Source organism: Nicotiana tabacum, chromosome 14 (genome assembly GCF_000715075.1).
Source record: "Nicotiana tabacum cultivar K326 chromosome 14, ASM71507v2, whole genome shotgun sequence".
In the NCBI taxonomy this organism is placed as follows: Eukaryota; Viridiplantae; Streptophyta; class Magnoliopsida; order Solanales; family Solanaceae; genus Nicotiana; species Nicotiana tabacum.
The window spans coordinates 2,459,587-2,477,719 of record NC_134093.1 but is presented as its reverse complement, the minus strand read 5'-3'; the positions used below and the strand labels follow the sequence as shown (position 1 = coordinate 2,477,719).

General features: G+C 32.6%; 1 protein-coding gene across 1 annotated transcript; it reads left to right on the top strand.

Moving 5' to 3' along the window:
- The first annotated feature begins 2,981 nt into the window (after positions 1-2,981).
- Positions 2,982-4,361, top strand: LOC107823182 (uncharacterized). Its single transcript, XM_075230353.1, has 2 exons — positions 2,982-3,333; positions 3,887-4,361. The coding sequence occupies exons 1-2, from the start codon at positions 3,006-3,008 to the stop codon at positions 4,270-4,272; spliced, it is 714 nt and encodes a 237-aa protein (XP_075086454.1). The 5' UTR covers positions 2,982-3,005; the 3' UTR covers positions 4,273-4,361.
- The last annotated feature ends 13,772 nt before the right edge of the window (positions 4,362-18,133 follow it).

Here is an 18,133-nt window from a genome sequence, read left to right as displayed (position 1 = left end):
TTCATCCCAATTAAGGGGAATAATATCACAATTTCTCCAATATTTTAATTTCATCCCAAATAAGGGGAATAATCACAATCCATCCCTACACCGGTACGTGTAGTTTCAGATGTGGGCCTTATGACCCACCCTTTCTCGGTTTTGCTAATGATGCTCCCAAAAATATTTTTTTTATATTTGATTTGCACACAAAGGTAACATAACTACAATTGTACTCACCTCAACATCTTTCACATTGTATAAATTCTTATTAGTATTTTCAGTCACTTACAACAACAATATTTCCTTGGCTCATTAGGCCATTCACAAGATTCTTTATTCTTGGCACGGTGGCCGTATTTCATATTCCACACTTTCACCTCTTTCAATTTTAAAGGTCACCATCAAATATCAACATATGGAATATTGCAGCAATCATTTACCTCGAATTTATTAGTAATGGAAACTTTAAACACACAAGGTTCCTTCCTAAACAATAGGGCATACCGACCATCAATACAAGCACACAGCAAAATCATAAGCAATCAATACACCATTTATTCTTGCAATACTCCTTCCTATAAATGACAATATACAATTTCGATACCTGAGTATGTAAGAACTCGAATCACACTTGATATATTTATAAAGCAAAGCATTAGTTAAAGCAGCCACTTATGGGCATGGATTGAGTACAAAAGCCTTTAGGCAATTCTATTTTCGAAATCGTTTTTAAACAATTGAGTCGAGACTCATTTCATATTCTTTATCGCATTTTCTCGAATCATTTGCACTGCTAGCCACAGTCATAACTTAAATTCTTGGCACATTGGCCACACTCTATTTCTTCAATTCGCTTATTTTATTTTCAAGCATCATTAAAGATTAGAAACAACATGGCACTTCCAATTAAGACTTTAGGTACACATATAAGCAATTATGAGTCTTAGGCATATCGAGTTTTTCTCACCCAATTGGTATACTAGTTTTCATTTAAAACACGGCTTAAAGCCACAACATTTTAATACGCGAACCATACTTTGAACATCTATCTTTCGACATAAGGCTCATTCGGAATGAACAAGTTTATAGGGAATAACTCGGAATATAGAAGTTAGGAATCTTGAGCCAATCATACTTGATCTTACGGAAACAATATGGAACTCGATTCTAAGAGAGAAAGTTTAGCCAACATACCTCAATTGAGCTTCCTTACACTCTAAAATATTCCGGAAATCTTAGCAACTTCAATCTATTTTGAAAATGTACCAAATTGAATCAAAATTAGGAAAATGATCATGGTTCTAGTTCATTTGAGCATTTTATCAAACACTAGGTGTGCATTAAGGTTCTAAGGCCCTTTTGTGAAAGATTCCATCATTTTTCAACCCATTATCTACCATTTTTAGCTCACAACCTTCCCACATACTTCAAGAATGCATGCATGCAAGGTAAGCACCCCCATCCCCATGAACTACCTTACTAATTGCACATTCTAATTTCCTTTCGAAATTAAGAGTTTGGTATAGAACCTTACCTCTTAAGATGAAGACCTAGGGTGCTTCTCTTGATAATCTTCAAGGGTTTATGCAAGAATTGAAGAGTAACTTGATAAAGATCACTTTCTCCCTTTAGGACTCTCTCTCACACTCTAAAGTATTAGATTTTGCTCAAAAATGGTCTATGGGATGCGTTTTAACGGAATTGGGTCGGGTTTAAAAACCTAAAAAATGAAGCTCCGGAACAGGTTCTGTGGTCGCATATGCGACCACATAATGGTTATGCGGTCCGCGAACCGACTTCGAAATTGGGATGCCAGAACTGGAAGGAAACTGACCTGGTCTGTGGTCACTATGCAGCCTGCAGACCTGTTCTGCGGTCGCATAATGCACCGCAGAACGGTTCTGCGGTCGCATAGTGCACCGCAGAACCTCCCTCCGAAAAATCACAAGGCTGGATATGCGACAATAGTGCGGCCCGCGAAACGGTTATGAGGTCGCATAATGGCCGCGAAATTGACATCAAGATGACTCAGAAAACTGCCCCACTTTGCAACCAGTTTGCGGTCCGCAGAGTGATTCTGCGACCGCAGAAATGCCTATTTCGGCCCAACATTTTTCTTAACTCCCCAGCGCACTGCTAAATCCAAAAAGTCTGAACCATGGCGAGCTTGCGAGCCACTGAGAATTTCTACTATTATTAATCTCTACGTCTGCCCCGGTATCACGGAACCCCGATTTTTAGAAAAATTTTCACAGGGCCTTACAGAGGCGGATGTAGTGTTTCATCGACGAGTTCAACTGAACCCATAACTTTTGACGCGAAATAAAAATTTATAAATAAAAAATTATTAAAATTACAAAATCAGTAGATATGAACCCATAACTTTAAAAATATAATGTGTTCAATGCTAAAAATCTTAAAAGTTGAACCCATAAGATTTAAATTCTAGATCCACCTATGCCCGTAAAAGATTGATTAGGAAACTTGGGTTTAAAAGAGTGACACGTTATATTCAGTTACGATGCCAAACCTATATGCAGAGGCGGATGTATCATTTCATCGACGAGTTCAACTGAACCCATAACTTTTGACATATAATAAAAATTTATATATAAAAATTTATTAAAATTGCAAAATCAGTAGATATGAACCAATAACTTTAAAAATATAATGTGTTCAATGCTAAAAACTTTAAAAGTTAAACCCATAGGATTTAAATTCTATGACATCACATTCAACTGTTTTTTTCGCACTAACTTTTTTCTTACATCAAACCATAGAATTTGAAACAGATAGCTTTAGCAGCTGAATAATCCTTAACGCATTTCCAACTGAAAAAAGAAATAAGACAAATAGCTATATATAGCTAATAACGTGACTCCAAAGCAAAGTTTACATGAAAATCTACAGCCTTGCATTTCACGTGCCTCTCTCAAACGACTCTATACTAGTATTAAATTGAAACTAGACTCTCAATACACACAACAACAAAAAGAAATTTTATTCCCAAAAATTATCATCAAATGAATTCTCAAGAAATCCAACAATCTTCAAATTCTACACAAATACAAAGTGTTGAGATATCAATACAAAACCTCATCAAAATCTGGGATAAAAGGCAAAGATGGCATTTCTTTGTTATGAATCCAAAACAAGAACCAACCAAACAACAATGGCGAAAACATTTAACCAAGTTCTTAGAATCCATACCTGTTAGACTTTTCACTATTGTCTTGCTTATAATCGATCTCGTTTTCACAAGTCTTGAACTCTCCTCCTCTTTGATTTCCGGCCCGATAAATCGGAACACGAAAAATCAAGAAATAGAAGAGGTTTGGTACCATTGGGCAGGTATGATTAGATAGTTTGTACTCTATTTTTTCAAAAAGAATGAACAAATTACTATTTTGAGGAGTCAAACAAGATTTTTTTCCAGTAGTTTTTTAATATTTTAAATTGTTAACTAGTGACTGAAATACTTTTTATGTAAGTACTTAGTTTCTAAATATGTAAATTTATTTCAAAAAGCTCAAGAGAATCTACGTCCAGTTTCATACTGAAATTAGTCTTTTTTGAAAAAGTTCAAACAAATTGAAACGGGAGAAGTAATATATATGAAGTGATCCATATCAGAAGGCAAAATATTGATTTAAGTCCTATAAATATAAACGAACATGTCTATACATGATTATGGTAAACATTCTGAAAAGCTTCGTAAAACTCTATAAATTCAGCCCTTCTCTGAGAAGTTGCTAAGTTAATTTGTAGTATACTTTGTTATTTCCTGAAAAAATATCTATTTTTCCACTCTCCTAAATAATATACATGCAATATTGCTTTAAGTATCGTGTTTTTTCATGCTTCAAAGCCTTATTTTAATTTTATCTTTCTATTTTTCGAACAGGTATAGCAATCTTGGGATTGTTATTTTTGAAAAGTATAGGCCTTGTAGTAGGTCTAGGACGTGCGTTTTTTCGTAGGCCGGGGTACTTGCTAGATGGCATAGTAGTAATGGTGGCATTATTTTTGGAAACTTATTTGGAAAAAAAAGGTGGAGGATTACTTGTTGTAGTTAGCCTATGGAGAGTTGTTAGGGTTGTGGAAAGTGCATTTGAGTTAAGTGATGAGGCAATTGAAACACAAATTGAAGAGATTGTTTGCCAATTTGAAGAATTGAAAGAAGAGAATAGAAGATTGATGGAAAATTTATTTGAAAAAAATAAGGAAATTGAGAAGCTTGAACAAGAGTTGGATGAGTACAAAAATCAGGACAAAGAATCAAAGGACTAGATTATTTATCTTGTTCTTAATTAGACATTTTTTTCTAATTTATTTATCTATTATTTATTTTTGTGATTTTCCCTAGTTCAATTTGATGTATAAATAAGTAAATGAAATATTATAGAAATTGTTCGTGATATAAGGAGAAAAGAAGAAAATTCGGTTCCAAAGACTAAATGACTAAAGAGAATCAAACAACTCTTAAGACTTTCCATTTTTTTCAAAAGCTTAAAAAAGTTTCAAAGTTGAAAAAAAAAATCTTTTAGTTTCACTTTGTTTGACACTATTTTCTTATTAATCTATTAAAAAAAATAACACATTTCTATAATTTTTTTAATAAAAAGATTTTACCGTCACACCAATGCTGTGTACTGACGTTTAAGATAACAAGTCTTAAAAGTTTTATACTTATACAATATTATACTAGATTCAATAACACAAATTTTAAAATTCTTTCTTTTTTATTTATTTAATAAATTTACTGTCAAGTTAACTGTGATAAATTACTAAGCTTTTGAAATATCTTTCATGTTTTTTAAGCGTCACTAAAGTAAATTATGTTACACCCCCGAAAATATAAATTAAAGTTCTTTATTTTCTTTGTATTGATGGTACTATTCTTGGTTTTAACGTTTTGACTTTCCTTCAAAGACTAAACCATGGTGCTATCGTATCCTTAGCTTAAAATTTGGGATTTTCTTTTGATTTTTGAGAATTATGTGGCACGAATAAAGTCAATAATATTAGGTTCAAAATTGTCGAAGAACAGAAAATCTTATTAGTTTTCTAGTAAAACCTCGTCAAAATTAGTTAATAAGCAGGTTTTATTGTAAATGATGATATTGAGATGACATCACCTATAGAAGAGGGTGACGGTTTATATTGATAAAAACTTATTCACACGAATATTTATATTTCACGGATAAATACATGAAAAAGTGGGAAAATAGGGTTTTATTAGATGAAAACAACAACATGAATCGTCGTTTAATTTTTAACTAATTGTCATGAGATTTTCGTAGAAAGTTAAGATTTTCCCTTTTTTCACATAGTTAATCTTTAAAAAATGACTAGTTGAGCATTATTAAAAAATTCAACCTTCCAATTATAGCAGCCAGATGTTTTAGGGAAAGCAGGAACAGGGCTGCAACTTGTGCATAATTTTTGTACCATAGGTCATGTACCATATGCATGCATCTAGCTGTATGTTGAATTGATGTGAAAGTTAAAATAAATAATTATTATGAAGAGGGAAAATAGGAAGAAAGGTGCAACTTGTGCAATTTAGAACCCTAGTTTTGTACAATCTAGCTAGCTAGCCATTGATCCATGTGAGAGTCAGAAATTTTTTATAACAGTCGGATACTCGAGGAGAAAACAGGAATAACAGTACAATTAAAAGGATTTGAATTGTATGTAAAAGTATATATATATATTCAATGAATTAAGGCGATTTCGCTAATACACATATATACGTACGCTTTAACATCTCTAGATTAAATTAAAAATATTTGAAGACCGCGAACCAGCTTTAGTTTAGGTTTAGATCTAGCTACCTATTAAACTTTAGTGAGTTGCTTTGTCTTAAGTTAATGTGTTTATGAGCAAAACTAAGTTCATATATGGTTTACAAACTTGAGTATATGGATCATTCTAAACTAAATAAACAATTACAACTCTGAAATATCTCATGATCGAAATATTTAAGAACATATTGAAAATTAATATTGTAAAGATAAGTAGGATATCATATTCATATTTTCCACTAATGAGACAAAAGATCTTTGTAATTTAAATAATTAATGTTACCTTGCTCTTTACGCCCCCCCTCCCGGCAAAAAAAAGAAAAAAGAAAAAGGAAAAGAATTATCCATATATGCCCATAGCAAAGTAATTATGGCATATTCATTGATAGAGTTTAACTTTCATGTATTAATTGTCTAAAATTATTTATATAATCAGATTACTTATAAGGTACTTACTTTTACAAGTAAATTTTTATGATAAATACTAATTGGTAACCTAGTAAAAATGATTAATTACTTATTATAGATTAAATTACATTTACCGTGATAAACTTTTTATATTATCAATATATATAAGTTAAATCCTTAATAATTTGACATTTATATATCTCTTTATTTTTTTACTACAATATTTTCGTCAATATAATCATTGTTATTAGAGTGATCGGGCTAGTTTGGCCCATTTTTGTTAGGTGATTGAGATTTAGGAATTTTTTGCCAAATCAACTAGAGAGGCATGGTTAATTAACAAAGTGACAAGAATACGACGTTATCAAATCTTGTGTCTTTGACATCATTTTCGTGTCATCTTAAATATCTACTGGGACGTAATGTGTACGCGAGAATATCGATATTTAATACAGATTATAAAAGAAATATTAAATGAAATTAGTCTAGAGAGGAATTTTTCCTTCCTTGCTAGTTGCCACGCAAAAGTCTTTCCGACTATATAGTACAACAAAATAAAAATAATTATACGGCAGTTTCAAATAAATCAGTTATATAAATGTTTACTGTATAGTATTTTGATATAAATAATTTGATATAAATAATTGGCAACAAACTTGATAAGCAACTTTTGCAGGGAAATGATATCGGAAAATAACGATAATAATACTGCAATAATATTATTTGTAAACAGATATACGAACTGGCTTGAGTCGTGTTGAGCACTGTCCTAAGAAACTAATTCAGCAATGTGAAATATTTTCCCAGAATTAAACAAGTTCATCTCTATTTATTTAGAGGATACAAGAATCAGCAAAATTAAATAATAAATCCAGCTATTTAAAAAAGGGGACAAAAGAAGATAGATTACTAATTTTGAGAAGGAAAGACAACAAGGAGAAGTTACTGCATAACTAAAAGGCAAGGAAAGTTGCTGATGATTTTTGCTTAAGTTGAATGCTTATTTATAGGCTTTAAGAAAGATTTGAATCATGACAAGTGTTACTTGTCTTGAATTTTTCATGCAATTGCCACTTTTTATACTTCTTTTGCCACTTATCATAGGCTTTTAGAATGGTTAAGACATTTGTCATTTAGGCTTTGAAATAGATATGACATTTGTAAAATAAAAGGACACTTGACTATTTAATTTTTGAAAATACTGCCACAATCCCCACATATTTTCAAAAATTTATAGAAAAGGGAGAAAGGAATGGAATTAACAACTTGCTGGATTTGCATGGTCCAAATATAATAGGTTTGGTGTCTTGTGAACTTTGAACCAAACTTAGACCAATAAGATTTAACTCACAGAATTACTGGTAAAATATAATATTTGTATGAACCAATAATTCTTATTGTAAGTCAGAGATTTTATCAATCACATTTGACCCCCGGTAATTTTGCTGTTCAACGCGGTTTTGCGCCCAATAGGCCATGCGCGTGCCTGGTTATTCATGAGAGCTCTAGAGACTAGGTCAAAATCTCATAGGAGCGGCTTACTCCTCTCTCATATAGGTGAATTTATCAAGTGTATACTGCTTTTAAATACACCATCCATAAGCACTATAAATTTTATTAAGAGTTATAACTCAGCCTCTCAATTAGTAGCAGTCAAGCACTCTATTTTAGTGCTTCTGAGCCAATATCGACTTGTTATTACCCATATGAACCTACTTCATGGGATCTCCAATCACATAGGTTGGGATACCATCTCTATTGACAACATGTCGGCCTTAACCCCATCTCTTTTGACAATATGTCGGCCTTAACCCCATCTCTTTTAAGATTTAAAGAATTAATTTTATTTCCACAGGTTTAGTCAGAGAATCAGCCAAATTTATCTCTGACTTCATTTAGTCAATGGAAATTATTGCATGTCTCAACAGTTGTTTTATGACATCATGTCTCAATTTCATGTGTCTACTTTTACAATTATAAGATTTATTCTTTGCTATAGCTATTGCCGCTTGGCAATCACAGTGTATAGACACAGGAGGCAATACGTCCTTTATTAAAGGGATATTAGCTAAGAAGTTTCTTAGCCACTCAGCCTCAGAACCAGCTAACTTCAGAGATACAAACTCTGATTCCATAGTCGATCTAGCAATGATCATCTATTTAGCTGATTTTCACGATATTGCACCACCACCAAAGGTGAATATATAACCACTAGTGGGTTTTGTCTCATCTGAATCAGAGATTCAGTTTGCATCACTGTACCCTTTTAAGGTAGAAGAAAATCCACTATATAGGATATCATAATTCATGGTTCCTCTCAAATATTTCGTTAGCCTATCTAATGCAGATCAATGATCTCTGTTGGGATTATGAGTATATCTACTCAGTCTACACACAATATAGGTTATATCAAGCCTTGTAAAATTTATTAAATGCATCAGACTCCCAATAATCTGCGCATATTTAGACTGAGCAATTGGATCACCATTATTCTTTTTCAACTCAGAGTTAGCATCAAAAGGAGTGCTCACAAATATGACATTAAAATATTGAAACTTCTTAAGAAGTCTCTCAACATAATGTTCTCGTGACAACATTATTTCATCTTCACTCCTTATAACTTTAACTCCCAATATTGTATTTACTTCACCCAAATTTTTCATATCAAAATTAGCAGACAAAAATAATTTAGTAATTTGCACAATATTTAAACTTGTACCAAATATAAGCATGTTATCAATATACAGACATATTATCACATAATCATTGTTTACCACTTTAGTATAAACACATTTATCCACCTCCACTGAAGAAAAACAGTCTCTCAGTAAGACTTGTTCAAATTTCTCATACCACTGCTTAGGAGTTGTTTAAGGCCATAAAGAGATTTAATTAATTTATAAATTTTATTTTCTTGAATGACACAGCCTTCAGGTTGAACCATATAAATTTCTTCTTCTAAATCACCATTTAGAAAAGCAGTTTTGACATCCATTTGGTGGATAAAAAGCTTACGGATTGAAGTTAAGGCAATTAAAACTCAAATAGAAGAAGTTCTAGTCACTGATGCAAATGTATCAAAATAATTTTTATTTTATTTTTGAGAAAATCCTTTGCTACTAACCGAGCTTTATATTTATCTAAAGATCCATCAGGATTAAATTTCTTTTTGAAAATCCATTTACAACCAATAGGCTTTGCACCAGGAGGTAAATCAGTTAAAATTCATGTATTATTTTTCAAAATAGAATCGATTTTAACTTTTATTGTCTCTTTACAATATTTAGCATCTGAAGAAGATATAACTTCAAAATAATTTGATGGTTCATTATCGACAAGAAAAGTTTGAAAATCATTTCCATAAGAAAAATATTCTTTCCTAGGCCTTTTGCTCCTTCTCAGTTCCTTATTAGAGATAATTTCACTATTTATTTCAGCAGGTGTATGATAAATTTTATTAGATAATGGATAAATATATTAAAAGAACTCAACATTCTTTATCTCAATTATAGTATTGCAATCAAGCACATCACTTTTTAAAATAAGAAATCTATATGTACCACTATGTTCAGCATATCCAATAAGCAAGCAAGCAACAGTTTTAGAACTTATTTTACTCTTTTTAGGTTCACGCAAAAGAACTTAAGCAAGGCACTCCCTCCACTTTTAAATATTTCAATATTTCAAGTTAGGTTTTTAACCCCTACACAATTCATATGAAGTTTTGCCAGTTCTTCTATGTGGTATTCTATTTTGTAAGTGACATGCAGATAAAATAGCTTCATCCCACAAATTATCAGGAGCATTAGAACTAACTAATATAGAGTTCATCATCTCTTTTAATGTTCGATTTTTCCTTCCAGCTACTCCATTTGACTCAGGTGAATAAGGCGGAGTTACTTCATGAATTATTTCATTCTTTTCACAAAATTCTTTCAAAGATAAATATTCTCTACCTCTATCAGATCTAATTCTCTTAATTTTTCTACTAAGTTGATTTTCAACCTCTGTTTTATGAGAAATAAAAGCATTAAAAGCATCATCTTTATTTCTAAAAAAATACAACTTAGTAGATCTAAAATAATCATCAATAAAAGTCACATAATATCTTTTACCACCTCTAGTCATAGCCTGCTTCAAATCACCTAAATCAGTATGAATTAAAGATAACAATTAAGTTTCTCTATTTACGGAAAAATAAGTCACTCTAGTACTTTTGGCTTCAGCACATGTTTTACACTTGTCAATATTATTTGAGTCTAAACCAGATATTAATCCTAGTGACTGCATTTTCTTTATATACGCGACATTAACATGTCCTAGTCTAGCATGCCACAAAGAAATTGACTCAACCATATAAGCAGAAGAAGATGCATTTTTATGTCTAGTATTAAAAATATTAAGCACAAATAAACCATGGTTACAATATTCATTGCCCACAAAAATATTATTTTTGGTCAATACGACCTCATCATTCTCGAAAGAAACCTTCACTCTAACTTTTTCTAATAATCCCACAGAAACCAAATTGATTTGTATATTAGGAACATGCAATACACCACTTCATGCTAGAGTTTTACCAGATGTGAGTTTGAGAAAAAATTTTCCTTTCCCAAGAACGTAAGTTGTTTTTGAGTCACCAAGATAAATAGTTTCTTCTCCTTCCTCAACTTGGGTGTAAGACAAAATTTCATTTTTGACTGCATAAATGTGCCTAGTAGCACCAAAGTCTATCACCCAATTTCTCACATTGGCCACATTATTTATTTGAAAAATAACCGTAACAATTATATTATCCGCTTTAGTCAAATTTAATTTTGACTTAGTGAGATTGTCATTTATCTCAACTCTTCTCTTCATTGAGGTGCATTTTTCTTGAAGATTTTAATATTAGCATTGGATATGTAACCATGTCTATTTACATACCTGTATTTTGACATTATTGTCTGCCAAAGTTGTGGATGCAATAACGTATTTGCAACACCATGGATATCTGGCAGGACAACTGGAACAGTAGCAGCAGAGACAATACCAAAATTGGTAGCACCATAAAAAATTTCCGCAGTAGTAATACTTGCCATAGTTTCTTAGATTGTAGGGAAATGACACCGAAAAATAATGATAATAATACTGCAATAATATTCTTTATAAACAGATACGCGAATTGGCTTGAGTCGTGCTGGGCACTATTCTAAGAAACTATTTCAGTAATGTGAAGTATTTTCCCAGGATTAAACAAGCCCATCTCTATTTATTTAGAGGATATAAGAATCAACAAAATTAAATAATAAATTCAGCTATTTAAAAAGGCAACAAGGAGAAGTTACTGCATAACGAAAAGGCAAGGAAAGTTGGTGATGATTTTTGCCTAAGTTGAATGCCTATTTATAGGCTTTAAGAGAGGTTTGAAACATGACAAGTGTTATACACTTGTCTTGAATTTTTCATGCAATTGCCACTTTTCATACTTCTTTTGCCACTTATTATAGGCTTCTAGAATGGCTAAGACATTTGTCATTTAGGCTTTGAAATAGATATGGCATTTATAAAATAAAAGGACACTTGACTATTTAATTTTTGAAAATACTGCCACAACTTTGAGTATAAAGGAAATGACAGTTTATTAGTATTAATTGAGCACTAAAAATGCACAATTATATTCTAATACAGTCAGCCCTCTCTATAAAAGCCTCGCTTGTTCCGATATTTTTTGACTTTTATAGTAAATGACTATTGTACACCTATAACATCATTTGACGTTTCAATAATTTTTGGTTGTTATAGATAAAAATGATCGAGAAATCAATTACTTTTTCTTTTTTAATGTTGTATATAAAAGATAAGAAAACTATTCAAATTTAAAATCTCAAAAGATATGCATATTTCACTAGTTAAATGTTGAAGAAAGCTAATACATTATTAATAAATTTATAACTAAACTTATACATATTTTAACTCTAAGGCTGACATTTTAAAGCTACTTAGAAAAATAATTTCTTTCAAGATGGATGGAAGAACTTTGTAATTGTAGCTTGTTTCGTACATTTCATTCTTTTACTAATATAACTCTTGAATTGACGAAGGTTCGTGTCCAAATTTCAGCATAAAGGTATCCAATAACTTTCACTTGAAGACAATCTATATATTTTCTGTCACGACCCAAATCGGAGGGAGGCGATGGGCACCCAATACCTTACTCAACCGAGTACCCACGTAACATATCTTTGTTATCACACAATCATGTGTAAATGAGCCAAAAGGGTCGTCATGAGATAACCAGAATAAAACATAAGGGAATACTCGACATAAGACGACCCAACATGATATACAAACTTATAGATGTGACATACGGGCCTATAAGGCCGACATGATCATTGTACACTTAAAACATAGGCCGATAAGGCCATACAAGTATCCATATATATGTCATATATCTACAAACCTCTAAGAGTACATAAACATCATAAAGGTCGAGACAGGGCCCTGCCATACCAATCACCATACCAATCAATAAGTGTCCAAGGAATACTGACCAAATAGGCAACTCCGGAGCAAGTAGAGTGCACCAACACCTTCTGCTGAGATGATAGCCTACTAGGAGGACCGTCAACCTGTCTATCGAGACATGTGGGCATGAAACCCAGCGTCCCCAGGTAAAAATGATGTTAGTACGAATAAAGTATAGAGTATGTAAGACAGAAAAGTATAAATAAGAACAATAATGTAAATAAAGATAGAGAAGATACATACTGTAACATCTGAGGGCTACTGACATGAAATGCATGATACATATATATAAGCTTTTAAAAACATTCGCCTTTGTGGGCATCATCATCCTCATATCGTACTAGGTCGTAATAGGCTCGGTAAAAATGTACCCGACTATCATTAGGCTCGGTAGAATCGTACCCGGTCACGTAGAGCTTGGTAAAACTCAACTAGTCAGTGGTTGCACAGTAGGTTCCCTACCCGTCCGACTATAGCGCGACTCGGTAGAGTAAAATAGATACATATATATAATGCATGCTGGACTTATGGAACCACGTTCTAAACCTTTCGGAGTGACATAGGGTCGTTGCTCCTTGGATTAACGTTATGGACATCCATACCATAAATATAGGCCTCAATAGAATTCAAGGATCACACATACATGCTTAGAATAACTTTATAAGGAAAGAACAACATGGACAACTTTAGTTGCTAGGAATAGATCTGTTATGAAATAGCGTATCGTTTACGTTCATTTTACTTTAGATCATGATAAAATAAAGAAGTATGTGCCTCAACTTACCTGTATGATCTTCGTACCATCGTATTTGTCTAGTCGTATAGCTTACGGAAAATTGGGCAGAAACTCCCCTATTTTTGCTACATCCCAACGACCACTAAGGGTCATCAACAACCCAACAACAATAACAACAATAACCAACAATAGCAACAACAATATAATCCAATATGAGCTTCTCCGATAATCTTAACAATCATATTGAGCGGCAAGCTCGTTTTTACTAATAACAAAACATAAAATAAACCCAACTCTTATTCCATAAATTAGTTCAAAGCCTTTAGAACATCATACTTATAGGTACTATATGATTCCTAATTGAAAACATCCACAAAATGACTTCCAAAACAAGCCCCTACGCCTAACACCCTAACTTTTATCATCAATCACTTGTGTTTCATGTTTTCTTCTTCAATAAACTTAGTTAACACCTAGAAAAGCTTAACAATAGCCGCCACAATATTATCAAATTATTTCTCATAATTTTAAGCCACCACAAACCATATATGTGGCCAAAAAATTGTTTAACCAAACAAATAACCATGCCTCATGTTCTTTCAAGTGCTATCTCATGTTTTTTCACTCAAATAGCACAATCAACACAAGATTAAACTTAGGAACAATCAAAAAGATGCTATACATACCTTGGACACTAGCTACAATTCGAAACCCCATCTCAACTTAGCTCACAATAGCCTCAATCACACCACAATATCATAGAAGCATTCTTTTGTAGTATTTAACACTTTTGATGATGATTTGAGTTGATTTACCTTGAGTTTGGTTCTTGGGATCTTAGAATATGTTAGAGAGGGATTTGGAGAGCTTTTTGGACGAATTTTGGGTGATAAATGACCCGAAATGAAGCTGAAATATCTTTGAAAAGAAGTAAGGTCGGTGGCCGTCTCAAGTGGGTCCCAACAGGAGCTACTTGCACAGTCTCGCAAAAATACGAATATCTCTCTACTCCAATGTTGTATCGGTGAATGGTTTAATGCGTTGGAAACTAGATCCATAGATCTTCAATTTGGTGGGTAGATCTCCCCGTAAATCCAAGTACATTAACATTAGACCTTAAATTTCAATAAAATAATAAACATAACTTGCGACAATTTTTGTCGACTTTTGTTTCATAACTCGCTTGAATTCAAAACTTAATACACGACTATCACACGATAAAAATACCTCATAACATTACCTTCTTATCACATTAAGCACCCTAGTCTCATCCCACAAGTACGTGTTATAATATTCCCAACTTGCCGATTTTCGACGAAACTTATTTTCTTCAATTCGATTAGCTTCTTAACTTTACAACCTTCACGATACTCCTTAAAACTTATTTTAATCCATCATTATCTTTTTAAAGGTCCTTCAACTCTCCGGCTCATATTGATTCACTTAAGATGAATTCTAACATGAAAGTATGGGGTGTGACATTTTTTATCTAAATATTTTTTGAAATTTGTTCGATGGAAAAGATATCATGTTCAAATCTTCAAATCATATATATTATCCAAGATAGAAACTTTGTATAATGGAAAAGATTGTATGCATATTTTTAAAATTATTAGTAGTAATCTTAAAAATTCTATATGGCTGTTATAAATGGGTAATTTTACAAAGAGCATTCTGCTATAAATATGATTGTTGCTGTTATAGGTAAAAAAAACTGTTATAGAGAGGTAAAATATAACTTAAAAAATTGGTTCTGAGAAAAACTTGACTTTTATAGTGAATGATTGTTATATAAGGATACTGTTATAGAGAGGTGTGATTGTATCACAAAATATATGATGTTCAAATAAAGTAAGCATAGGACTTTCGACGGTATACTTTTTCCGAAATACATAAACTATAGTGTTCAATTTAGGTAAGCATATAACTTTCTGCGATAGAGGTTGTGACAAGAGTGGGTTGTTCTAATGGTGAGCACCCTCCACTTCTAACCAAGAGGTTGTGAGTTCGAGTCACCCCAAGAGAAAGGTGGGGAGTTCTTGGAGGGAGGGAGCCGATGGTATATCGGAAACAACCTCTCTACCCCAGGGTAGGGGTAAGAACAACAAGTCTCAAGTCGGGGACGTGGTTTAACTCTTCAGAGTCAAAGGAATAACAGAGGGAACAAATGACCATCAGTTCCCTTAGTGACGGTACAAGTCAACTCCTCACAACTATAAAGTTGTTGTCTGCACACACAACAATGCAAAAATAATATAGCAGTCAACTTTATGGGGAATGCCCTTTATTTAACTTGCTTGCATCATCCAAGTGATGTCACAAATGAATTACTAACATCAAGCAAAGGTAAAACAAAACACGTGCACATTTAGAATCGACTTAAGCAATTCTCTCAAGTCTGTGTCAATCTGGCAAATGATTTTCAAGGGCATCAAGAACAAAGAATAACATAACGAATGACCAGTTTCCTATATTGAGTTATTACATGTCCTTAGTTGTGTTGCACATTTATTAAAGCACTTTACTAATTGTAATTCCTACTTAGCTTAGTTAGAAATATTGTGTAGGAAATCTTTGTAAAATCATAAGCCTTGTGTTTGTGTATTGGCTAGAGTTAGTCGAGTTGTAAGTCTTTGTAATAGAGTTATTACAAAGTGGCTTGTAATAGAGTTGTTACAAGTTAGTGAGAGATTAAGAGGTTAATTCCTAGGTTACAATAGGTTGTAATTTAAAAGTTTGCTCGGTAGTGAAGTTAAAATCCTACAAGGGTAAGTCGTGGTTTTTAATCTCGTGAGCTGAGAGTTTTTCACGTAAAATTCCATTGTGTCATTTACTTACTGCTGTGTGCGTCCGTTCTGTGAAAACTTATAGAGAACTTGGTTTTCTACATAGTTTGGTGGACCTTTAGTTTCTATCAACTTAGCAAGAATATAAATTAAAATAATTTTAGTTCATAGTCTTTATTTTTGGCTCAATAGAATTTGAAGTTCATAGGTTCTAAACTTGTCAATATACTCATGACTCGTTTTAATTATTGGGTTCAGAATTAAAGTTTATGAATATTTAATAGATTTTTTAATATGAATATATGGTCTAAGTAAATATTACTAAGTTCGTTCGAAAACTTACCTAATAATCTAGCTTCGCCCCTATATATAGGTAGTTAACTAGTGAACATCGAAGCAACAAAACTTGGCTTGTGATGTTAATCAAAATCTGTAAATAAACTGTACAGTGCACAAATTGATGTATTATTCGTGATTAGAATTCCGTGGAGGCCAATGTGATAGGCAATTCACAGGCAAGTTCCGGTCCAAATCTGGTATCAAGTTTCGTCGTTAAACAATATGTTTTTTTTTTCATTATATGATGAGTTGGATTTATTGGAAGGTAAATATGATCTCGTGAAACTGGCATTACTTTATCATATACATAGGAACTAGCTTCCTAAGAGTTAGTTTTAGCTATTCCTTTTATTGTACTAGTTTGAATAGAGTTGAACCCATTAGTACATAGTTTAATTTCTTGATGCGTGAGTATTGTTATTGGAAACAGCTCCTCTGTCTTCTCAAGGTATAGGTAATAGATCTGCATATACATTATCTTTCCGAAATTTTACTTGTGCGGTTACACTGGATTTATTATTATTGTATTTGTTGTCTCTGAGTGTTGTGTTGCTACTGTATAGGGATGACAATGGGACGGGGAGATGCGGGTGCAGGGCGGTGCGCGTTTAGACACATGCGGGGCGGCGCAAGTTTAAATATATGCGGGTGTGAGGCAGGTCAAAATAAAAAAAATTTAAATCTATATAGGTGCGGTGTGGATTTATAAATTTCATCAAAGAAGAAAATTCAAATTTCTGACTTTGTGACAATGAAATTGATTCAATGTAATATATTGAAGCAAAATAAAGTTTCATATTGTTTGAACTTCGAACCCAATTTTTACACGTCAAGTTCTTATTCTTTTATGACAAGTTCTGATAATGTAATATCTAACACATAATTATTAATTAATTATAAATCTATTTTATTGATCAAAGTGTTATCTCTTATATATTTTGCTCAAATAGACTATTTGTTAATTGATCTTGACAGAGTTTTTTGTATTTCTAATGTAAGCTTGAATATGGTAAAATTAACATATGTACTTTTATCAAATATAAAAGTTAAAATACAAAGAGGTATTATGATATCAAAAACTTTTAAGTTACTTTATTGCATATGTGCAAGATTTAATTCTCGTAAGTATCTTATCTTCTTCTTTCCATAACTGAAGTACTCCGTAATGGTTAGAATTAATAAAAAGCACGAATAAATATAGTAAAAGTGTAAAACATTTCTAGCCAAAAGATTAAAAAAATTTAAAACTAACAAAATGAAAAAAAAAAATATTTATGCGGTGCGGGGCGGGTGGACACATGTATGGATGCGGGGCGAGTGAACGCGGGTGCCACTGCTATGCGGGGCGGGGCGGGTTAAAATTTTGCGGATTAAGAGAAAATCCGCACCCGCACCCGCACCACTTGCCATCCCTACTAGTGTATAAAATTCTTGGCGTGCATAAAAGACATTTGGTGACGATTGTAGCCCATAGATTGATGCTGAAGTATGTCAACAAGAAGAAATTCGCGAACAGTTTTAAGAGTTAAGTGTTCAATTTCATGTCGATTCTGTAACATATATATATG

Excerpts from the sequence above, each read along its gene's own strand:
- LOC107823182 (XM_075230353.1), top strand. The coding sequence starts at position 3,006 with ATGAATTCTCAAGAAATCCAACAATCTTCAAATTCTACACAAATACAA. Across the intron at positions 3,334-3,886 it reads GGTTTGGTACCATTGGGCAG|GTATAGCAATCTTGGGATTG; the intron begins GTATGATTAGAT and ends TTTTTCGAACAG.